This window comes from Gorilla gorilla, chromosome 3 (genome assembly GCF_029281585.2).
Source record: "Gorilla gorilla gorilla isolate KB3781 chromosome 3, NHGRI_mGorGor1-v2.1_pri, whole genome shotgun sequence".
Lineage (NCBI taxonomy): Eukaryota > Metazoa > Chordata > Mammalia > Primates > Hominidae > Gorilla > Gorilla gorilla.
The window spans coordinates 174,325,980-174,351,194 of NC_073227.2; the positions used below are offsets into that span (position 1 = coordinate 174,325,980).

At 41.5% G+C, this 25,215-nt stretch overlaps 1 protein-coding gene and 1 pseudogene across 10 annotated transcripts in view; one reads left to right on the plus strand and one right to left on the minus strand.

Moving 5' to 3' along the window:
• Positions 1 to 25,215, plus strand: part of TRIM2 (tripartite motif containing 2) — a 187,252-nt gene that overhangs the window by 140,722 nt on the left and 21,315 nt on the right. For all 10 annotated transcript variants that reach the window (XM_019025647.4, XM_055385097.2, XM_019025644.4 and 7 more), the window contains 5 exons: positions 381 to 532; positions 1,738 to 1,918; positions 2,746 to 3,469; positions 22,653 to 22,756; positions 23,000 to 23,167. In XM_019025647.4, the coding sequence (XP_018881192.1) occupies positions 381 to 532; positions 1,738 to 1,918; positions 2,746 to 3,469; positions 22,653 to 22,756; positions 23,000 to 23,167 (1,329 nt within the window). The remainder of the gene's footprint in view (positions 1 to 380; positions 533 to 1,737; positions 1,919 to 2,745; positions 3,470 to 22,652; positions 22,757 to 22,999; positions 23,168 to 25,215) is intronic.
• Positions 15,187 to 16,249, minus strand: LOC109026457 (annexin A2-like; annotated as a pseudogene).

A 25,215-nucleotide genomic window follows, 5' to 3' on the forward strand; every position in this document is an offset into this window, starting at 1 on the left:
TTTAATATAAGAAATATCTATAAATATAACCCACATACACGAAAGCTCTTTTGGAGTCCTCAATAATTTTTAAAGATTATAACGGGGTCCTGATATAAAAATGTTTGAGCACCACAGCCCTATACTGTACTGCCTTGGGGCAGTGGATACCCAAAAGCTGGTTTTATGGTTATAGAAGCAGCTTAGAAGTCAGCTCCATTTCTGAGACCTGTCACATAAAAATGTGTCCTTCCTTTTCTCCTGTGAAGCTGGACTTAATAATGCTGACATTCTGGGGTGGCTCTCATTTAATTATGAGAGACTGCAAGGCAAGTGCTTAGTGTAGAGTAAGCCCTCAACCCGTGGCCCAGAACCAGGAACTTTTCTTGTGTCATCCACAGGTGATGGAATTTTACTGCCAGTCCTGTGAGACTGCCATGTGTCGGGAGTGCACGGAGGGGGAGCACGCGGAGCACCCCACAGTTCCACTCAAGGATGTGGTGGAACAGCACAAGGCCTCGCTCCAGGTCCAGCTGGATGCTGTCAACAAAAGGTGGGGGACCCCTCCCCAAACCCCCAACTGGCTGCCTGTACTTGAGGCCTGGCCTCATGGCCTCTTGTCTAGGTACAACAGTAGGTTCATATTTCCCTTGAGATATCAGGCTTTGTGGGTAAATAAGTTCTTTTATCATGGATTTGTTGTCATAAACTAATGAGTGAGGAAGGTTGTCTTCTGCCTGTTGGTAGAACTCCAGCCTCCTTATGAGTGGCATTTTTGTTTTAGTACCTAAGTATGATTATATGAATTAAAGTACACTCAAATAAACTGCTCTCAGGAGAGTTCTGAAATTCATCCCTGAAACCAGGCTCTCTGAGGAGCCTTCCTTATCTGCTGTTCCTGACACACATACAGGCCATTTTGTTGGCTGTGATTGGCTCCTTTCTGTCTAAGCTCTGCAAAATGGTCCTGAGCAGTGATTGCTAATTTTCCTTGTTTTCCTGCTTCCAAGTTCCTTCTTTGGCACAGAAATGAAAGAACAGAGTAGCTGAGTGGTGCATGAAAAAGACCAAAGAGAGGAAATGAGAAGCCAGCAGAAAAGCAGACAAAATAAATCTCTCCACTGATAGCTGTAGTGAGAAAAGTGTGGTTGTTCTATAGTAATTCAAAGAACTTGGAAACTTACGAGAAGTTCTCAAGAAACTGGGTTTGGATAAATGTTTTATGTGGCTAAGGGAAAAGATACAGCTATCTAGAATAGTGGTTCTCAGCCAGTCAGCAATGCCTGGAGACATTTTTGGTGTCACAACTGTGTGTTTTGGCAGGGGGTTGGGGAGAGGGAGGCAGGGCGGGGAGAGCTATTGGCATCTGGTAGAGGACAGGCTGCTGTTAAACATCATACAATGCACCAGACGGCCCCTGCAACGAAGAATTAACCTGGCCAGAATGGCTTTTCAGAGAGCTTCAAGTCTTTATACACTTAATTAATTATTAAAATTGGACAATTGATGTCCAATTGATTTAATTAATTATTAAAATTGGACAATTGATTGAAATTGACAATTTTGATTGTCTCTGAAGAGACAAAATCTCTTCTCTCTAAGGCAGTGATTATGTCATATCTTATTCTGTTCTCTGGTTATTGTTTTTTTAAAGATGATGAAAGGCATAGAATTTTTTTAAACAAAAAATTGTTTAGATAGATTTTGGAATATTTCTGGGTTGAGGTTAAATAACGACCTTTAACAACTGTCCACCAGGCTCCCAGAAATAGATTCTGCTCTTCAGTTCATCTCTGAAATCATTCATCAGTTAACCAACCAAAAGGCCAGCATCGTGGATGACATTCATTCCACCTTTGATGAGCTCCAGAAGACTTTAAATGTGCGCAAGAGTGTGCTGCTTATGGAATTGGAGGTCAACTATGGCCTCAAACACAAAGTAAGACCAGAATCATTACAGATGTCCTAGAAGATACATGATATCCAAGGGCACTAGCTTATTGTTTCCTAATAGCAACAAGGGGTCCTTAAGTGTCATCATTGTATAGTAAACTATAGTTTTCACTGAATGTAATATCCAGCTATTTTTTTCCCTATTTTCAGCAAAATTCGATGACTCTGTGACTTTAAGTACTAGTTTATAATTTGTCAAGAGGCAAGGTTGAATATAATGTAATGCTTTTAGGATTTAGAGTTAAACTGGATTGTTTTCATTCCTCAATTATAACATGAAATAGTTTCTTAATTGCTCTCTCACCCACACCAACCTGTTAGTCAGCTTCAAAATGAACCCTGACTGCAGCCTTTGTTTAACTCTGCATGTCTGTTCACAAAACAGGGATGAAAAACCTCTGATGTTCAGGTGTGGAGAGTTTTCATTTTTTTACTTCCTGTTCCTTTAGGTGGTGATGGACATGGGGACATGGGGAAAGATACTGAATAATGAATATTTCAGATGTCAGGCATAGCAATTAATTTGCTATGCTCTTGGTAGTGACCTTTCTGTTTTCCCCTCTCCAAAACACATGAGCCAAGAAATACATGTGTGGAAGAGAGGGCTAGGCGGAAGGGAAACCTCGAAAAGGTACTGGGAATGCAGTTTAGGACTTTGCGTTAGCACTGGGTTCCCTGGGTTGACAAACACCGCTTGCTCAGAGCCACCTGCGTGGGCAGGTGTAGAGTCTCCTTCTCGCCGGGGGAGGGCACTGCCCCGGGCTAGGCCCCACCCTGTGGGACGAGCTCACCAGGCCTCCGGTTTTCCCGCAGGTCCTCCAGTCGCAGCTGGATACTCTGCTCCAGGGGCAGGAGAGCATTAAGAGCTGCAGCAACTTCACAGCGCAGGCCCTCAACCATGGCACGGAGACCGAGGTCCTACTGGTGAAGAAGCAGATGAGCGAGAAGCTGAACGAGCTGGCCGACCAGGACTTCCCCTTGCACCCGCGGGAGAACGACCAGCTGGATTTCATCGTGGAAACCGAGGGGCTGAAGAAGTCCATCCACAACCTCGGGACGATCTTAACCACCAACGCCGTTGCCTCAGAGACAGTGGCCACGGGCGAGGGGCTGCGGCAGACCATCATCGGGCAGCCCATGTCCGTCACCATCACCACCAAGGACAAAGACGGTGAGCTGTGCAAAACCGGCAACGCCTACCTCACCGCCGAACTGAGCACCCCCGACGGGAGCGTGGCAGACGGGGAGATCCTGGACAACAAGAACGGCACCTATGAGTTTTTGTACACTGTCCAGAAGGAAGGGGACTTTACCCTGTCTCTGAGACTCTATGACCAGCACATCCGAGGCAGCCCGTTTAAGCTGAAAGTGATCCGATCCGCTGATGTGTCTCCCACCACCGAAGGCGTGAAGAGGCGTGTTAAGTCCCCGGGGAGCGGCCACGTCAAGCAGAAAGCTGTGAAAAGACCCGCAAGCATGTACAGCACTGGAAAACGAAAAGAGAATCCCATCGAAGACGATTTGATCTTTCGAGTGGGTAAGGAGAGGGCTTCTGTGCCCGACGCCTGAGCTGGCACTGCTTAAGGGGTAACTGGGCACGTGTCATTGCAAATAGCAACACTGCAGCCCAGAACTCTACCTGCAGGTGTTAGGAGATGTACTGCTATAAAATTTGATATATGTTGTTAGTCGAGCTTATGCAGTCTGCTCCAAAGATGGTACTACCTTCTCCTCCGCCTCTAGTCTCCTCCCTAGTCCCTCCTTTCTCTTCTTCCTCTTCCTTAAGACACAAGTGCTGCATATTCATTGTAGGAAATTACAAGCTGAAAATAAGCAAAAAGAGAAATAGAAAAATCATAGCACCCGTAATCTGAAAATCTTAAAGGGAAAATTGGCAATCCTCCCCCTAACCCCCACCAGAAACGCCCCTCTTCCCTGGGAGGGTCTTCTTGTACCAGAGCTGAGGCTGTACGGTTGGCAGAGCATGTGATGCCTCCCTGTCACTGCTTCTGCATTGCAGGAGGGAGGGGTTATGTGCATTGCAAGTTGCAACCACCTCCAGCTGTGTGTAGCTGGAGAGCAGCCCCAAGGAGAGGAGGAGGGGTGGAAACTTGGAGAAAGAATGGGGTTGAGGCGGGGTTGGGGTGGAAGCAAGAAGGTGTCTGATGAGCCAAGAGAGTTAGGAATGCAAATAGCCCTTCCCTCCTCTGATTTATGGTCTCTCTCTTTTTAAACTTTCTATGTTCTCAGTAGAAAGCAACTAAACGTAAACAGCAAAGGGCTTGATGATTCTTAAGGGAGAAAAGTCTGCATTTTAGTTAGCTTCAAAAACTAGCTCCAGCAGACTTCTCTTCCTCCCTCTTCCATTTAACAATGCAGTATCTCTGAAAGAGTGCTGCACTGTATATTAGCTGGCACATGTAGAAAAACAATTCTATGGTTCAAATAAATCTGGGAAAACTTAGGCTAAATGAAGGAAGTGGACTTTTTTAAATTGCAGAACTTCTTAAAACCTTTAGAATCTGCTGATGTGCATTGTAGGTCTCTGAGGCAGGAGAGAGATAGATAACAGGCAGCACATCCAAACTTCCAACCATAGAACTATTTCCATGGAACGTCTTGGGAAATGAAGGCTCTATGGAACGTTCTTGGGCAGAGCTGCTCAATGTTAATGCTTCAGGCTGAATCTTCGCAAAGACCGTGATATGATATGTAACTTGTCTGTTCAGAGCATGGAAGCCCTCATACATTCACAGCCAGATGTGCGATATGGGTGCAGGGGTTGTTGACTCTCCACCAGAGCAGAGGGACGAGCTTGGGTGGATGCAGGACTGAGAGGCGCCCAGGTCTGCCACTCCGGTTCAGCCACTTACTTGAGCCTTGGGCAAATCTTTCAGCTTCCCTGTACTTCATCTGCTATGTCCATGAAATGAAAATACAAAAATATCTGCTTATCAGAACTATTCTAAGTTCCAAGCTGAATGCCTGACATGTAGGAGGAGCTAAATGAATGAGAGCTATTGTTTTTGTACATATAATTGTTAAGGCTTTTAGATTATCCCTACTACCTTTTCTTTTCAAAAAACTTGCTGGCTCCCCACTGATCTCTTGCATTACGAACAAATTCATTTTCCCATTTAAACCTCCATCCCCCACACCTCCCACCAAGTGATCCCAGGCTACTCCCCTAGGCCATGTGCAGTGAAAGACTCAGAACTGGAATTGGGCAGATCTGGGTTGGAATCTTGATTCTTCTCACCAGCTGGACAACTGGCTTACTTACCCTTTTTGAACAGTGTTTTCTCCTCTGTAAAACAAAGGGAATGAAATATTACCTAAATCTTAAGGTTGCTGTTGGGGGTGAAATGAGAGAATTCTTGTAATATGCCTGGTATGTGCCTGTGTACAGCAAGAGCTCAATTAATGGTAGCTAACTAAGATTTTACTCTTGTTATTCATCATCATCATCATCATCATCATCATCATCATCATCATCATCTCTGATACCCACTTGAGGAAAGAGACATGTCTTTCAGGGGTTTCCTGTGCTCAAACTATATGGTTTTGAGCCTCCAGATCCCACCCCAGGGACAAGGGGGTATATCTTCTCCCCTCGTACCTACTGAGAAATGCAGCCATAGTGATGTATTGGCACTGCTGGAAAGGTGTTTAAATGTGTAAACATTTGTGAAGAACTTAGAACAGTGCCTGGCATGCAGCACGATGTCTGAGTTTATCAATGAAGTAAAGATGCTGTCTTAGTTTGCTAAGGCTGCCGTAACAAAATTCCACAGTCTGAGTGACTTAAATGATAGACATTTATTTTCTCACAGTTCTGAAAAACTGGAACTGTTCTAGAGTTAGAAGTCCAAAATCCAGGTGCTGGGAGGGTTGGTGTCCTCTGAGGCCTCTGTCCTTGCAGATGGCCACCTTCTTGCCTCATCCTCACATAGTCATCCCTTTGTGGCTCGGCCCCTACTGTCTTTTCCTCTTCTTATAAGAACACCAATCATACTGAATTAGGGCCCCGCTTTAACAGCCTCATTTTAATTTAATCACCCCTTCAAAGACCTAATCTCCAAATGTGTATATATTCATGGTGTACAACATGATGTTTTGATATATGTATACCTTATTGAATGGCTAAATCAGGCTAACATATGCATTACCTCACATATTTATCATTTTTTTTATAGTGAGAACACTTACAATCCACTCTTTCAGCAACTTTCAAGTGTATATAATATATTTCTTGTTATTGAAACAGGGCCTTGCTCTGTTGGCCAGGCTGGAGTACAGTAGCATGATCATGGCTCATTGTAACCTCTACCTCCTGGGCTCAGGTGATCCTCCCACCTCAGCCTCCCAAGTAGCAGGGACCACAGTTGCATGTCACCAAGCCCAGCTAATTTTTGTTTTTGTCTTTTTTAGGGGTTGGGTCTCGCCATGTTGCCCAGGCTGGTCTCAAACTCCTGGGCTCAAACAATCTCCCCATCTCAGCCTCCCGAAGTGCTGGGATTACCGGCGTGAGCCACCATGCCTAGCCATAATAAATTAACTACAGTCACCATGATTTACAAAAGTTCTCTTGAACTTATCCCTCTTATTTAACTAAATTTTTCTGTCTTTTGATCAACGTCTCTCCAGTCCTTTTATCCCCACCCTCCCCAGCCTCTGGTATCCACCATTTTACTGTCTGTTGCTATGAATTCAACATTTTTAGATTCCTCATATAAGTGAGATCATGTATTATTTGTCTTTCTGTGCCTGGCATAATGTCCTCCAGGTTCACCCATATTGTCACAAATGACAGGATTTCCTCAGTTTTTGAAGCTGAATAGTATTCCATTGTGTGTGTATATATATATATATATATACACACACACACACACACACACACACACACACACACACACACAGTGAAAGACTGTGTGTATATATATACCACATTTTCTTTATCTATTCATTTGTTGATGAACACTTAGGTTGATTCCATATCTTGCCTATTGTGAACAGTGCTGCAGTGAAACATGAGGATGCAGATATCTCTTTGACATCCTGACTTCATTTTCTTTAGATATGTTAGATACAGTGAGTTCTAGATTTCTTTTCAAAGAATCAGTATGTCAGTATGTTCAGTTCTTTATCCTCCATTTTAAAGTTTAACTTCTTGTAGTTTCAGTAAACAACTTTTTCCATCAGTTTTAATCGGTAGTTCAGATTTGTTCCCGTGGTCACCTGCTCCATCCTGACTCATCCTGATCACCTGCTTTGACCCGAGTCACCCCTGGTCACCTGCTCTGACCTAAGTCACCTTCAGTTACCTGTTCCTAACCGTCCTTCCCACCAAACTACTCACCCCACCACTCTGGCTCATACCCGTACTCTCTTTAAAATAGCCAGTCGGAATTAGCTTAGACTGTGTGGTCCAACCCTAGCCAATAGGCGAACAACACAGCAGTAGAAGCTACCTGCTTCAGGAATAAGAACCTCTTCCCTCCCTTGTCCAGGTGTGCTCTCACCATTACTCGTTTGCAAGTCACACCCTTCTATAGAAGTAAAAATTGCCTTGCTGAGAAAATTAAATTTATGTTTGAGTGCTATTTCTTTGTGGCACCGAAAATTTGTTTCTAACAGATATATACCCAGTACTGGGATTGCTGGTTCATATGATAATTGTATTTTTAATTTTTTGAAGAACTTCTATACTGTTTTCCATAATGGCTGTACTAATTTACATTCCCACCAACCTGTGCCAGGGTTCACTGTCTCCACATCTCTGCCAACACTTGATATCTTTTGTCTTTTTTTTGAGACAGAGTCTTACTCTGTTTCCCCAGGCTGGAGTACAATGGCGAGGTCATGGTTCACTGCAGCCTCAACCTCCAGATCCTCCCACTTCAGCCTCTCAAGCAGCTGGGACCACAGACATGTGCCGCCATACCTGACTAATTTTTTTGTTTGTGTTTTTGGTAATAGCCATTCTAACAGGTATGAGTTATTATCTCATTGTGGTTTTAATTTGCATATCCGTGATGATTAGTGATGTTCAACATTTTTTTTTTTTGAGACAGATTCTCACTTTGTCGCCAGGCTGGTGTGCAGTGGCGTGATCTCAGCTTACTGTAACCTCCACCTCCCAGTTTTAAGCTTCCCAAGTAGCTGAGACTACAGGCGCGCACTAGCAAACCCAGCTAATTTTTGTATTTTTAGTAGAGACAGGGTTTCATCATGTTGGCCAGGATGGTCTTGATCTCTTGACCTTGTGATCCACCCACCTTGGCCTCCCAAAGTGCTGATATTACATTTTTGATATACTGGTTGGCCGTTTGTATGCCTTCTTTTGATAAATGTCTGTTCAGGTTCTTTGCCTGTTTTTTTTTTAATTTTATTTTTATTTTAAAAATAGACATGGGGCCTGGGCACAGTGGATGATGCCTATAATCCCAGCACCTTGGGAGGTCCAGGTGGGTGGATCACCTGAGGGCAGGAGTTCGAGACTAGCCTAGCCAACATGATGAAACCTCATCTCTACTGAAAATACAAAAATTAGCCAGGTGTGGTGGCAAATGCCTGTAGTCCCAGCTACTCAGGAGGCTGAGGCAGGAGAATCACTTGAACCCAGGAGGCAGAGGCTGCAGTGAGCCAAGACCGCGCCACTGCATTCCAGCCTCAGTGACAGAGCGAGACTCTTATCTCAGAAAAAAAAATAGACATGGGGTCTCACCTTGTTGCCCAGGCTGAATACAAACTCTGGGCTCAATAGGCTCAAGCAGTTCTCCCATCTCAACCTCTGGAGTAGCTGGAACTGTAGTTATGCACCACCACACCCAGCCAACCTTTGCCTATTTTAAAATCAGGCTATTTTTTTCATTCTATTGAGTTGTTTGAATTTCTTGTGTATTTTAGATATTAACCTCTTATCAAGATGTAATATTCTCCCATTCTGTAGGTTGTCTCTTCACTCTGGTGATCCTTTGCTGTACAGCTCTTTAGTTTGATGTAATTCCATGTATCCATTTTTGCTTTTGTTGCCTGTGCTTTCACATTCATATTCAAAAAATCGTTGCCCAGAACAGTGTCATGGAGCTTTTTCCCTATGTTATCTGCTAGTGGTTTTACAGTTCCAGGTGTTATGTTTAAGTCTTTAATCCAGTTTGAGTTGATTTTTGTATATGGTGTGAGATGAAAGTCTGATTTCACTGTTCTGCATGTAGGCATGCAGTTTTCCTAGCACCATTTATTGAAGAGACTGATCTTTCCTCATTGTGTGCTGTTGGCATCTTTGTTGAAAATCAACTATAAATGTATGGATTTATTTCTGAGCTCTCTATTCTGTACCAGTGGTCTATGTTTTTATGCCAGTACCATGCTGTTTTGATTACTATAGCTTTGAAGTCAATTTTGAAATAAGATGGTGTGATGCCACTAGCTTCGTTCTTTTGGCTCAACATTGCTTTGGCTATTTGGGAGTTTTTGTGGTTCCATATGAATTTTAGGATTGCTTTTTCTATTTCTGTGAAAAATGTCATTGATATTTTGATAACAGTTACATTTTAGATCACTTGGGGGTATGGGCATTTTATTAATATTCTTCCAATCTGTGAACATGAGCCATCTTTTTATTTATTTATGTTGTCTTCAGTTTTTTTCATCAATGTCTTACAGTTTTCTGTGTACAGATCTTTTACCTCCTTGGTTAAATTCATCCCTACATTGTTGTTGTTGTTAGTTTTTTTTTTTTTTTCTTGCATTCCTCTTTAACTTTACATTCAAATCCAGTATCTAGTCAAAAGACAACACTCACTATGCAATAATATACCTCAAAAAACATTTCTAGGGCACCTAGTGCCTGCCAGGCATTATTCTAGGTGATGGGAATATAGAGATGAAGGAAATGACATCTCTGTCACCCTCTTCAGCTGACAGTTTGGGATGATAGATGTATGAGCAACTAACAGCATGAGATAGGTGATGGTAAGCTGTAGAAATGGGAAGGAATTTAAACCGGGACTTTAATGATGGGTAGGACTTAACCAGTTTGGCAGGCAGAATTGGTGTCCCAGGCAAAGGGACCAGTGTGAAGAAGTACAGAAAGGTGAAGAGGAGAGGACATGATTGTTATTTTGGAGACACATCCCATATAGGGTGAAAACGTCAAAGGAGTTAAAAGTAATGAGGTTGGACAAATCAGCAGTGGAGGCTACTTGAACTCCCTCTGTGCTCTCACACACCTTTGTGCATGAATTCTTTTCCCAATTTTATCTTCCCTCAAAAACCACCTTCTCTTTCAGAATCCACTTTGATTATTGTTACTTACGCCTGGGTCTTATTACCCAAGATGGTAAATTCCTTGAGGTCAAGGATGGTGTCTTTAATCATTTATAATTCCCAAAAAATACCCAGAAGAATGCTTTGCATAAGTACTTAGCCCATTTGAATAGGATAAGTTGTGAACTACCTCATGATTTAACTTCCCTCTCACCACTGTCACGCTCCAGTTTGGAGGCCCAAGAACACATAGATCAGGTGACAATGCATTCAGCTGCAGGGGTAATCATTCATATTCACACGCATGGGACTATGCTAGGCAATATCAAACAGCACTGGCCTAAGAACTTGGCTTTTCAACATCCGTACCTTTGACTACAAATCAGTAGAGTTTATGTTATCATTAAAAGAATTCAACTTTTGGCTGGACGTGGTGGCTTATGCCTGTAATCCTGGCACTTTGGGAGGCTGTGGCGGGCGGACCACCTGAGGTCAGCAGTTTGAGACCAGCTTGGCCAACATGGTGAAGCCCCATCTCTACTAAAAAAAAAAAAATATAAAAATCAGCCAGGCATGGTGGCACGCACCTGTAATCCCAGCTACCTGGGAGGCTGAGGCAGGAGAATCGCTGGAACCCAGGAGGCGGAGATTGCAGTGAGCCAAGATCTTGCCACTGTACTCCAGCCTGGGTGACAGAGTGAGACTCCATCTCAGAAAAAAAAAAAAAAAAAGAGTTCAACTTTCTTCTACAATTATGCCTTTGTGCTGCTAGGTATGTGATAACAGAACATTTATGAATTGAATAATCATTTTGTGCATGTGTTGAAGCCTGCCACATGTAATCCAGAAATCATTCAAAGCCAATCACATACACATGTGAGATGGCAACGGTGATTCTGCTTTTTAGCCGGTAACATACATATTAAGCTTTTTGTAGCATTAATTTTATGCTTAAAAATACATCATTTCATAAAACATGTATTGGTGTTTATACAACAACCCTAAATACATGTATTAATTTTATAGATTCATGACATTTGTCATTTTCTGGGTAATACCTTTATATTTTTTGGGGTAATTTTAACTCAGATTTTCATCTTTGCCCATTCATTATCCAGCCTTCTAGTTGGATGTGACTGCTGTTTGAGCACCTTCTATGTTAGGTCATCCTTATAAAAGACGATGAGATGCTTACTCTGATCTAGAGTGGCCACAGTTTAGAAGGAGACAGACATGTAAAAGATGGAGTGCCTTCAGTATAAATCAAGGCACAGAAGTCAGGATGGTGGGGGGAGAAGGCTGGCATGTGGAAGGAAGTTAAGGAAGGTTCCTAGAGATGACTTTTTTTTTCTTTCTTTTTTTTTTTTTTTGAGACAGTGTCTTGCTCTGTTGCCCAGGCCGAAGTGCAGTGACATGATCTCAGCTCACTTTAATCTCCACCTCCTGGGTTCAAGTGATTCTCTTGCCTCAGCCTCCCAAGTAGCTGGGGCTACAGGCATGCACCACCACACCTGGCTAATTTTTGTATTTTCAGTAGAGATGGGCTTTTACCATGTTGGCCAGGCTCGTCTTGAACTCTTGACCTCAAGTGATCTGCCCGCCTTGGCCTCCTAAAGTGCTGGGATTACAGGCGTGAGCCACCATGCCCGGCCCCTTGAGATGACATTTAAATTTAAGCTGGGTTTGAAAGAGAAATAATTTGTCAGATGGAAGGAGGAAAAGAGTGTTTTAGAGGAAGGGAAAGCAGGTACAAAGGCCTGAAAGTGAGAAACTGAGTAGTTTGAGGAACTGTAAATGATTCCATTATTTTGGAGCATCAAATGAAATGAGATACAAGCAGAGAGGAGGTTGTTTCCTTGATAAGGAGCTGGGACTTTGTTCTTTGAACCTGTGTTCCTCAAAGTGTGGTCCATAAAACACATGCATGAGAATGCCTTGAGGTGCCTGGTATAATTTAAATCTCTGAATTCCAAACAGCTCTTACAGAATTAGAATCTCTTGAGATGGACCAAGGATCTGCATTCTGCAAGCTCCAGTGCTACTTAGGCACACTAAGGTTTGGAAACCATAGTTATTATACAGGTGGTGAGAAGGCTTTGAATGGTGTAATGTAGTATAGTGACTTACTAAGATATTTACTTTCCAGAGAACCTGGAGGCATTATAGGAGATCTATTGGAAATGTTTCCCAAGGGAGCAGGGAGATGATTAAGAAGCTTTTGCAGTAGTCCACATGAGCTATTATAAGGGCCAGGATTTAGAGTGATGTGATGGAGTAGACAGAAAACAGCATGTTTATAAAATGTTTTGGAAGGAGAGAGAGAAATTTGGTGAACAATTTAAACTCCCAGCTGTTAGACTTGAGTGCTGTAGGGAAGTGATGCAGTAGAGTAGATAGTTAAGGCTGTGAACTCTGAAGCTAGAGTGCCCCAACACTGCTACTTTTCTATCTGTGCAATTTTTGGTAAGTTGCTTAGCCTCTCAGTGCCTCGGTTTCCTTTATAAAGTTACAAAGTTTCCTTTGTTTTGAGAATTAAATTAATTAACACCAAAAAAAGCTTGGAACAATACCTGGCATTAAATAGTGTCCAATACATTTTAGAGAGGCAAAGTAGGTAGTACTAGTTAGCATATTCATAGTTGTAGTCTAGAACTAATAGTTAACATAAATAGAAATATGGTAGATAAAGAGCTTGTCTCAGTCCCTTTTCTGTTGCTATAACAGAATACCTGAGACTGGGTAATTTATAAAGGAAAGAAGTGTATTTGGCTCATGGTTCTGGAGGCTGTGAAGTCCAGAGGCATGGTGGCAGCTTCTGGCTAGGGCTTCTGTACTGCATCATAATATGGTGGAAAAGCTGAAGGATAAGTGAGCAAATGCAAAAGAGACCACAAGAACAAGCTCAGCTCCCTTTTAAAACAACTCATTCTTGTGAGAACTCACCCCTCCAAAATGGTATTGATCTATTCATGAGGGCTCTGCCCTCACAAAACAATAACCCCTTAAAAGCCTCACCTCTCAACACTACCACATTGGGAATTAAGGTTCTAATAACAGTAACTTTCTGGGGGGACCCATTCAAACTATAGCAGAGATCAAAAGTTTAATTGCTCACGCCTGTAATCCCAGCACTTTGGGAGGCTGAGGTGGGCAGATCACGAGGTCAGGAGTTTGAGACCAGCCTGACCAACATGGTGAAATCCCGTCTCTACTAAAAACACAAAAATTAGCCGGGCGTGGTGACGGGTGCCTGTAATCCCAGCTACTCAGGAGGCTGGAGAATCGCTTGAACCCGGGAGGTAGAGGTTGCAGTGAGCCAAGATCATGCCATTGCACTCCAGCCTGGGTGACAGAGCAAGACTCCATCTCAAAAAAAAAGAAAAAAAGTTTAATTGCTCAGTTTGAATCCCAGCCTGCTATTATTAGCCATATGACTTAGGGGAAATTATTTAACCTCTCTGTGCCTTAGTTTCTTTATCTGTAAAATGGGAATGATATTAATGTATACCACATATGGTAAGGATTAAAATAATGCATGTAAAGGCTTAGAACAGTGCAGGCACATGGTAAGGACTCAATAAATATTGACTGCTATTGTCATTATCATTATTAACCAAGAAAAGGAAGCCAAGATGAAGAGCAGATATGTGTCAGTTTTGATCTTCTAGGTTGAAGTGTATAGTAGGCAGTTTGCAGTATAGGTTTGGAGCTCAGCAAAGAAGTCAGGGCTAGAGACATCAATTTGGAAGCAAAAAGTATAGAGAAATTACTTTAAATCATGAGCTTCAGTGAAATGTCAAAGATAGGCGTTGTAGTTCAAGAAGGAATAGATGGGGAATGGAAGCAGGAGAAACGAACAGGCATTCTCTGAGCCAGGCAAGAATTGCTACTTACAGTTCTTAGTAGATATAATATACTTTCCATTCCCAATAACCCTACAGCATCATATTTGTTATGCTGGAGCCAGGCCATACTGGCTTATTCAGTGACTTCATATTGGTAGCTTGCAATTGGCCTTGATGAAAGCATTTACACTATAGAAATGGGAAATGCTACATATCAGAGCTCCCCTGACCTCCCAGGCTCCCAGTCCTTGCCCTGCCAAGAGCCAAATTACTGGGACAACATATAATTATCCTTACTGTTGAAGAAATGGAAGCTTAGAGAAGTGAAGCCCCTGCCTTTTAAATTGCACAATGATTCCTCTTCATTGAAAATGCCCTTTAACTATTTGGTTTTCCAAAGTTGATATATTTGATGCTTCTAATACTTGAAAACTTAAGTGTATGCCCACTGTGAGTGAGTTATTACATTACTCTAATATTGTATTAGAAAACAATCCTGAATGAGTTTAGAGAAATAGCTTAGAGCATCTGTTGATGATGATTTAAAACACAGGGATTATATTTCCTTGACTGTTAAAGAGTTTGCTGACTAGAAACCATGAGATGGTTTTATTAGCTATTATACTAAAAAGAGTCATTGAACAAAGGGGAAGTCAGATAATGTGGGAGGGAATGAAAGAATTACAGGTGAATAGTCTCAAATTATTTAATTCATTATACACCATACCTTAATGAGTCGATGAGAAGCTGAATGAAACACTCATTTTACTCTAGAACAGTGTAATTTAAAATGGATGTGTAAAATCGCTTAGCATGAATTCAGAGACTTTACAGGAAAAAAAATATTTTTTTACTTGTTTCTAAAGTACAAATTCAGTTTATTAATCCGTTTATGACACAGTACACAGGAGGCAAAGTGTTTCACATCATAGACTTCACTTCCAACTCCTTGGAATATTCATTTATTTGGCTTACAGGAGAGACTAGACAGGAAAGCCAGGCAATGCTTAGGCAACTAAAATGAAGTTGGGGGCAATGCTAACGTCATCCTCACAGGAACAGCCACAGGGACTGCTAGTCACAAGCGGGTTTTCTAGACCTGTTACCTGGAAGCATGGGGAGCACCATTTCTGGACGCTCATGCTGTGTCGGGCTTCAGCCATCTCCACCACACAGGTACAGCACCCTTAGTGTCTTGCTGGATGTAATAGTACAGGGACTTGCTATACTTTCTCTTGAATTCAGACCTAATTTTCAACATGTCCACCTCATTGTGGAAGACCACGATTCTGATCAGGACCTTATCTTGAGTCCCCTTGCCCGTTATGGAGTCGCACAGCCGGTCAGCAAAATATAGGGGCTTGTTCTGAATACACTGGACCAGGTTCAGGAAAGCATTTTCCAGGTCTCCTTTAACCTCTTTCTTGATGCTCTCCAACATGTCATAAGGACTGTAGCTCTTGTACCTATCAAATACTTTCTGGAAGTGGGACATGCTCCGCTCGGTCATGATGCTGATCCACTTGGGAACTTCAGTTCCTTTCCTCTTCAACCCAGTGTCATAGAGATCCCGGGCATCTTGGTCAATCAGTTCATAATCAATGACAGAGCCATCCTCTGCTCTTCTACCCTTTGCCAGGGCAACCATCAGCTTGCAGAAGTCACCAGATGTGTCTGAAATAATGTCCTCCAGATCAGTCTTGTACATTTCCTTGTAGACTCTGTTAATTTCCTGCGGCTCTTGGTTGGTTCTTGAGCAGATGATCTCAATGAGGGAGTCCTCGTTGGTTCCCAGCCCCTTCATGGAAGATTTTAGCTCAGAAGCATCATACTGAGCAGGCGTCTTTAATAGGCCCAAAGCCACTATCTAGGTGGCCAGATAAGGCTGACTTAAGTGCTGATACAAGTTCCTTTTTAGTCCTTCTCTGGTAGGTGAAGGCAATATCCTGTCTCTGTGCATTGCTGTGGTTAGTCAAAATGTTGACAGAGGTGATCTCATCCACACCTTTGGTCTTGATGGCCATTTCAATGTTCAAAGCATCCTGCTCAGCATCAAATTTGGTGTAGGCTTTGACTGACCCATATGCACTTGGGGGTGTAGAGTGTTCACCCTCCAAGCTGAGCTTGCACAGGATTTCATGAACAGTAGACATTTTGAAGGAAGCTGGGCTGGGCACCAAGAGCTGAGAGCGTCCCCAGATACTGAGCTGAAAATATATTATTTTATGCCACTCTCCCCTGCCCCACCTCTGCAAACTACCACCTTTCCTCCCTAAAATATATGAGGAGGGAGGTCATGCTAAGTTGGCATCTTAGGTCATTATGCGACCTTCACCCCATCCTTGAGAATCTCATCCTTGGGAACTCTTCTTGCATTTCAAGTGGAAAAAGATGCAACTAATATTGACTAAGTGCTAGGCACTATGCTGTGTTATAGGGTGCAATGGTGTACAGGACAGATGTTGCTCCTGCCCTCAAGCAACTTACAGTGTAGCGAAGGATACAGACAGTTAAATAAAGTATCATGTGTTAAAGGATGGGGTTTTCTAAAGGATTTTAAAGAGAAAACATGATTCATGTGAGCCCAAAATGTAATTATCTTCACCCCCAAAACCCAGAAGAAGCCATGTGTGTATTGGGGAAAAAAGTGTTATGTAAAGGATCAGGAGAACCAGGTTTTATTCTTCCCCCTGTCTCTGATGATCTCGGTAATGTGTCTAGCTTCAACTTTCTCATCTATAAAATGGGGATGATAATGTTTGTCCTGCTATCTCATGGGATGGTATGTGAGAAAATGTACATGAAAGTGCTATAAATATGATTGAACATTTTGTTTTCCAGTGATATAATGGGGGTTGTAATTTACTCACTCATTAATAACTTATTCATGCACTTTTTCATCCAGCAAACATTTGTTAAGCACCTACTTGATTGAAGATCCTGTGTTAGATCTTACACTTGGCTCAGTTTCATCTTGTTGCATGATTCCATTCAAAACATCTAGATTTATTTAGCATTACCTTCCCTTTTTTTTTTTTTTTTTTGAGATGGAGTCTTACAGGCTGAAGTGCAGTGGCATGATCTCAGCCCACTGCAACCACTGCCTCCTGGGTTCAAACAATTCTCCTGCCTCGGCCTCCTGAGTAGCTGGGATTACAGGCATGTGCCACCATGCTCAGCTAATTTTTTGTGTTTTTAGTAGTAGGGATGGGGTTTCATTATGTTGGCCAGGCTGGTCTCAAATTCCTGACCTCAAGTGATCCACCCACCTTGGCCTCCCAAAGTGCTGGGATTACAGGTGTGAGCCATTGTGCCCGGCCAGCATTAATTTCATATTAAGTTGGAGTGGGTGGTGAGAGGAAATCTGCATTTATTGATCCCCTATTTCAGTCTAAGGGTTCACCTTATGTAGTCTTCCTGGAGGGGTAGGTGGAAGTGACCAGGAAGAATATGGGTGAGAAGCTGTTGAATTAAAAATTCATTTTGTGCTTCATAGGCTAGACTTGCATCTGGAAAAACAAAATGATTTAATTATGGAATTATAGAATAATTGTTAAATTGATTATAATTACTTTAAAAATTCTTGTTATTCATTTTACTAGCTAATATGTAACCATCAAATGAAATCTTTTACATTAAAGTAGATAGAAAAATATTTTATAAGTATTATATGTGTTTTGTGTTATTTATATCTGTTGTGAAAGAACTAGTTTTTATTATATATTTAGAATACTTTAGAGAGAGAGAAGAGACTTTCTACAAATGAAACAGAATTTACTGAAAAGCTTGAAGAGTAAGGCATGATCCCAAATTATTTCTAACTTCTGGAATTGCCTTAAGACACTTTACAAACACTTGAACATTTCAGCATAATGACAATCTGCTGTAGTGCTTCATCACCATCAAGATATTTCTAGTTTAACTGTTGGTGAAAATAGTCGGCATCAATTGTCTTCCCAAGTATATGCTAGTGGTGTCCTTTTAATCTTCAGGAGTAACACACTGATTCTGCTGTGCTTTCAGGTAGAGTTTAAAAAATAATAATAATCAATAATCTCCAATACGACAAAAGAGGACCGTAAGAATCAGGAGATGTTACCAGGAATCCCAACCAGCCATTCAGAAACCAAGCCATAGAGCTTAAAGAAAAGATTTTTTAAAAACATATATTACAAAATAAAAATGGTAGTGCCTGTTTCATTTAGCTTCTTTCAAAAATATATAAGCAATGTTAGACAAACAGATATTCCTCTGACCTTGTGATTTAATTTACATGTGGGCAACAGACTTGAGCTCTCCTTAAATTCAAACCAAGAATAAGAGCTGGGCCAACACATTGCCCTTGAGTTCAGCAGAGGTCATGGAACCTCTTTCCAGCAGTGTGGTCTTTTGCAACACAGTCCATTGCTCTTGTGACCTAGTATTAGCAGGTATAGAACATCTCACATTCATTTCAAGCTAAGCATAGAGTCTTCCTTCTCCTTGCTCTGAATGGTCTATTACTATGGAATCCAACTAAATATCTTCCCAAGTTTTAAAATTATACCCCAAAATACAACTATTGCCCATTTCTACTCACACTGAAAAAACGTCTGTTTATTTCTGTAAAGAACAAAAAGTGTTAGTATTTTTTCCTCATATTTTGCCTCCTTCAACATCATGTCCATATTTTCAAAAGGAAAACAGACTCTTTTTGACTAAGACACCTCCTTGACTAGTACTAAAGCACTATTTTCTCTGTTTTTTTTTTCTCTTCCTTTTATCAGCTGCTACTGCCTGCATGGTCTTCTGAATAGAATAGGCATCATTCTAGCAGGATAGACAGAAGGTTAGAGGAAGGAGAGCAGCAGGCAGTTTTTGTCCCTACCTGGACCACAAAGACAGTAAATCAGTGTTCATCTATTCTGTTCGGTGCTTTTTAGCCCCTTCTCTCCTGTTTTTCAGTATTTCTTTCCCTTACTTGTATGCCCTCTAAGCCTAGGTGCACTTTCAATTTTATATAAGCAAGAATCTAGAATAGCCTGGGTTTTATATAGTCACTTCTTTGGTTTATGGTCCAGTCTCAGTTAATTGGTCCTCATTTCCTCATCTTGTTTAATTCCATGCTTGTGTTTATCAATTTTTTTTTTTTGTAGAGATGGGTTCTCACTGTGTTGCCCAGGCTGTCTCAAACTCTTGGCCTCAAGCAATCCTCCTGCCTCAGCCTCCCAAAGTGTTGTGATTACAGGCACGAGCTTTGATGCCTGGCCTATAAAATGTTTTTGATAAATGAAGTTTTTATTCTTTTTATTTATTTATTTATTTATTATTATTATACTTTAAATTTTAGGGTACATGTGCACAATGTGCAGGTTAGTTACATATGTATACATGTGCCATGCTGGTGTGCTGCACCCACTAACTCGTCATCTAGCATTAGGTATATCTCCCAATGCTATCCCTCCCCACTCCCCCTACCCCACAACAGTCCCCAGAGTGTGATGTTCCCCTTCCTGTGTCCATGTGTTCTCATTGTTCAATTCCCACCTATGAGAGAATATGCGGTATTTGGTTTTTTGTTCTTGCGATAGTTTACTGAGAATGATGATTTCCAATTTCATCCATGTCCCTACAAAGGACATGAACTCATTATTTTTTATGGCTGCATAGTATTCCATGGTGTATATGTGCCACATTTTCTTAATCCAGTCTATCATTGTTGGACATTTGGGTTGGTTCCAAGTCTTTGCTATTGTGAATAATGCAGCAACAAACAACCCCATCAAAAAGTGGGTGAAGGACATGAACAGACGGTTCTCAAAAGAAGACATTTATGCAGCCAAAAAACACGTGAAAAAATGCTCACCATCACTGGCCATCAGAGAAATGCAAATCAAAACCACAGTGAGATACCATCTCACACCAGTTAGAATGGCAATCATTAAAAAGTCAGGAAACAACAGGTGCTGGAGAGGATGTGGAGAAATAGGAACACTTTTACACTGTTGGTGGGACTGTAAACTAGTTCAACCATTGTGGAAGTCAGTATGGCGATTCCTCAGGGATCTAGAACTAGAAATACCATTTGACCCAGCCATCCCATTACTGGGTATATACCCAAAGGACTATAAATCATGCTGCTATAAAGACACATGCACACGTATGTTTATTGCAGCATTATTCACAATAGCAAAGTTTTTATTCTTAAGAGACCCTGGCTTGTCCATACCACCTTTGAAAAATTATTTCTAAGCTGAGCATTTTAGAATTGTTTCTGTTTCTAGCCCATCTGTTTTGCTGTACCTGTTACCTAGCTATTATTCAGACATGGGGGAAAGACCAAAAATAATATTTGTTTTAAAACAAATATAAAATAAAAATGGCAGTGCCCGTTTCATCTAGATTCTTTCAGAAATATATAAGCAACGTTAGACAAACAGATGTTCCTCCGACCTTGTGATTTAACTTACATGTGGGAAACAGACTCAAGCTCTCCTTAACTTCAAACCATGTTGGCACATATGCCCTTCGAGGGCCAACCACTCCTTTCCTGCTCCCCACTACCAGAAACAACTCGCCATTTCACGAGTGTTCACTGCTTCCATATTCATGCATATTATGGGGATTCTATGTGGATCAAGTACCAAAGATCGTTTCTTCTGATACATTTGAATTAAAATATGACAGTATCTGGATCTCAAATTTTTCTTTCACGCTAGTGCGAGTAGATGAGATGCAGAGTTAGTGAGTAAACTTGATAGGGTCCATGATTCAATGAACTGACCACCACCTGGGTCTGGTGAGAACCAGCTCGTCTATGATGATTCTGCCCAGCAATTTTGTTGTTGATTTTATTCTAAGTTTAATCCATCACCAATTTCAATTCCTAAACCCAAAAATCTGTTTCAGACAAGTCTATTCCCAAACAGTGCTTAAGCAGGTGTTTTACATTAGCCACCACCAGTGCACCCTTGTCTACCCTTTCCTAAGGCACTGCATTGATGTCGAAAAACAAAATAGCAATGGCTCTTTTTTTTTTTTTTTTGAGACAGAGTCTTGCTCTGTCATCTAGGCTAGAGTGCAGTGGTGTGATCTCAGTTCACTGCAACCTCCACCTCCCATGTTTGTTTAAGCGATTCTCCTGCCTCAGCCTACCGAGTAGCTGGGATTACAGGCACACGCTGCCATGCCCAGTTAGTTTTTGTATTTTTAGTAGAGATGGGGTTTCACCATGTTGGCCAGGCTGGTCTCGAACTCCTGACCTCAGGTAATTCATCCATCTCGGCCTCACAAAGTGCTGGGATTACAGGCATGAGCCACTGTTCCCGGCCCAAATTGCTCTTTTGAATATAAATGAAATTATAAACCTGAAGAATGGTTCTCTCTCTCTATGAAAAATTTATCTTTCTTCCTGGTCATTTTTGAGCAAAATTCATTGTTTCCATTCATTAATATTTACATCATCCTATTGAAATAAATCATAAAAAGTTCTTTTAAAACAAAACCAGATGTCTGTTAACCTGTAGATGATTTTCTGTTTTTCTCGCTGCCTCATCTATTCTTTTAAAAGAGAGTCTAGTATGGCCAGGTGTGGTGGTTATTGTGGTATGTACCTATAGTTCCAACTAGTTGAGAGGCTGACACAGGAGAATCGCTTAGGTCCAGGAGTTTGAGACCAGCCTGGGCAATATCGCAAGACCCTGTCTCAAACAAACAAAACAAAACAAAACAAAACAAATCAAAAAAAGAATCTGGTATGGGTGGAAATATTTCCTTGGATTAATGAATTTCCTTTTGCCTTTCTTATTTAATCTACAAAGCACCCTGTGAGAATATCTTTTTATAATTTCAGGAAGAGTATCCAGCCTGTGAGATATTGAATCTTTGAAAATAATCTATAAGTAAATCCATAATATGAAAATCGCCTACTAATTTTATAACATCTGTGGCCTTCGGTTTGTCAAATGTACTGAAAGCCAAGCGTCCACATTTCTTCCGAGAGCTGCCGAGTGAGAGGGTAGAATTTTGGCAAAACTGTAAAATAAGGCCCTTTCCTGTTGCATATCCTTAGGGCAAGGCCCCTTTGCCAGGTTTCCCTCTCCCACTAAAACCAAGAATGGCAGGACCCAAACTGAGTCTGAACCATCCCAAATGCCCCACACACCCCAAATGCAAACCAGATCCACAAAGATAGAAGACAGAGGCAGAGTGACGAGGGCTGAGAATGTTTATTGCCATGCCCAAGGCAGCACAGACCTGGCAGATAGGAGTGCCATAGGGTAAAGTGGGAAAGCCATGTCAGATAAAGGCAGGCCGTATTAGTTTTTATTATGATGTCTTTGTGGGATCTAAGAATATTTTGAACATGTTAATATGCAGCTACAAATTAATAAGAGAAGATTGACATTTACTTTAAAAAGTGATTTTGCAGAGACTGTTGGTCAGGAAGAGAGGTTTAATAGCATATGGATTAGGTCATTGGGGAGGGAGGGTGCCCTTTTTTTAAAGTATATTTAAAAACAATGCATTCTCAGGTACCTGTGGAAATCTGAATTATTCTCTTGCTGAAACAGAGAAATCTAACCCTTTAGTGCTTAATTTTTATGATTTTATCATTTATTTTAGGTACCAAAGGAAGAAATAAAGGAGAGTTTACAAATCTTCAGGGGGTAGCTGCATCTACAAATGGAAAGATACTAATTGCAGACAGTAACAACCAATGTGTGCAGGTATAGCCCCTAATTATATACCTTTAACTACTTATATTGATAAAAATAGATATGGTTACATATATTCCTACTTTAGACTTCAGATACATGGTATAAGGAAAAAAGCTTATGTTTATGTAGACTTTTCTTCAAATAGAGTTTGCGTGTTCTGATCTCTGTATGTATGGCAGATGTTTTTGCCTATGCCTTCCTCAGCGATGCCTGTACTAGTTCACATTCCAATGAATGTAATTTATCTTACAGATATTTTCCAATGATGGCCAGTTCAAAAGTCGTTTTGGCATACGGGGACGCTCTCCGGGGCAGCTGCAGCGGCCCACAGGAGTGGCTGTACATCCCAGTGGGGACATAATCATTGCCGATTATGATAATAAATGGGTCAGCATTTTCTCCTCCGATGGGAAATTTAAGGTAAGATTAACTACTAATTGTTCACTAAACAATGGAGAGAAGGAATAGGAAATACAAGATGAAATTGCATATTTCTTTTTTGAGATGCAGTGCAACATTCAACAATTCTTCATACACAAAGATATCTGACATCTAAGTTTGTGAAGTGAGAGTAACAGTGATAATTTCATAAATCTATTCGTATATATCCTAAATGTGGCTTTGTTTTTTAAAGCAATTAGGTTGCTCAGTCACTTTTTTTCTTTAAAACCATAGATTTAGAGGGAAACTGGTCCTGTTACCTCAATTCAATGAAAAACAACAAGGTTTTCAAAAGAGTTATTAAGAGGCAGTTTATATTTCTCAAATTAGTCTACATGTTGTCACTTAGGAAGTACTTTTTACTTTCTCAGGCCTGTGACAGATGATATGGGAGAAACAGAATTGTAAAAAATAGTTTCCACCTTTTAAAAATGTACAGGCCCATTTTGGAAAAAAGACTCACACACAAGAAATGACAGAAAACAATTTATGTCAGTCTCTAATGAGTCGTACATTGATACAATCTGAAAACATACGTACATAATATGGGACTTGGAAAAAAAAAGACTGAATTTCCAGAGAAAATGCAAGTGGAGCTACACTTTGAGGGATCCCATTGTTTGATATATTTGCTATCATTCCCAGCATCAGCTTTTTGCAAATAAAAATTTAACTCAATGTCTTCACCTAATTGCCAAAGAGTAGAGAGCCCTCTGGTGATAACAGAAATCTCTCTTATGAAGTGTCATCAAAGAATTGTATCAGCCCGCCCATTTTCTACATTTGCTCATTAAAAAATTGTGAGACACCTCGTCAAAGATCTTTGTAAGGGCCATTTGCATTATGCCTTTTTTTTTTTTTTTTTTTTTTGAGACGGATTCTTGCTCTGTCACCCAGTCTGGAGTGCAGTGGCGCGAACTCGGCTCACTGCAAGCTCTGCCTCCCAGGTTCACGCCATTCTCCTGCCTCAGGCTCCTGAGTAGCTGGGACTACAGGTGCCCGCCATCACGCCCGGCTAACTTTTTGCATTTTTAGTAGAGACGGGGTTTCACCGTGTTAGCTAGGATTGTCTCGATCTCCTGACCTCATGATCCGCCCGCCTCGGCCTCCCAAAGTGCTGGGATTACAGGCGTGAGCCACCACGCCTGGCCGCATTATGCCTTATATATTTCCCTGTCCAGCCTACTAGAGGCTTCTATTTCTGTTGATAACATGAGTTTTAACTCAGATCAACACATTGCCATCCCAGCTTATTACTGTTTGGCCTTCGGCAAATCGTAACTTCCTTGAGCTTCAATAGCCTCGTTTTTAAAATGTTGATTTAAAAAAGATCTATCTTGGCCAGGCGCGGTGGCTCAGCCTGTAATCCCAGCACTTTGGGAGGCCGAGGTGGGCGGATCACAAGGTCAGGAGATCGAGACCAGCCTGGCTAACACGGTGAAACCCCGTCTCTACTAAAAATACAAAAAAATTAGCCGGCCGTGGTGGCATGCACCTGTAGTCCCAGCTGCTGGGGAGGCTGAGACAGCAGAATGGCGTGAACCCCGGGAGGCGGAGCTTGCAGTGAGCCAAGATCGTGCCACTGCACTCCAGCCTGGGCGACAGAGCAAGACTCTGTCTCAAAAAGAAAAAAAAAAAAAAAAAAAAAGATCTATCTTGCCTGGGCATGGTGGCTCATGCCTGCAATCCCAGCACTTTGGGAAGCTGAAGCAGGAGGATTGCTTGAGCCCAGGAGTTCAAGACCAGCCTGGGAAACATGGCAAGACCCTGCCTCTACAAAAAATAAAATTAGCCAGGTGTGGTTGCACAGGCCTGTAGTCCCAGCCACTTGGGAGGCTGAGGTGGGAGGATTACTTGAGCCCAGAAGTTAGAGGCTGCAGTCACCCGTGACTACACCTGTGCACTGCAGCCTGGGTGACAGAGTAAGACCCTGTCTCAAAAGAAAAAAAAGACCTATCTCATAGGATTTAAGCAAAGACTAAATGAGATTTTATGTGCCACATACAAAATAAGGATCTAAGAAATGA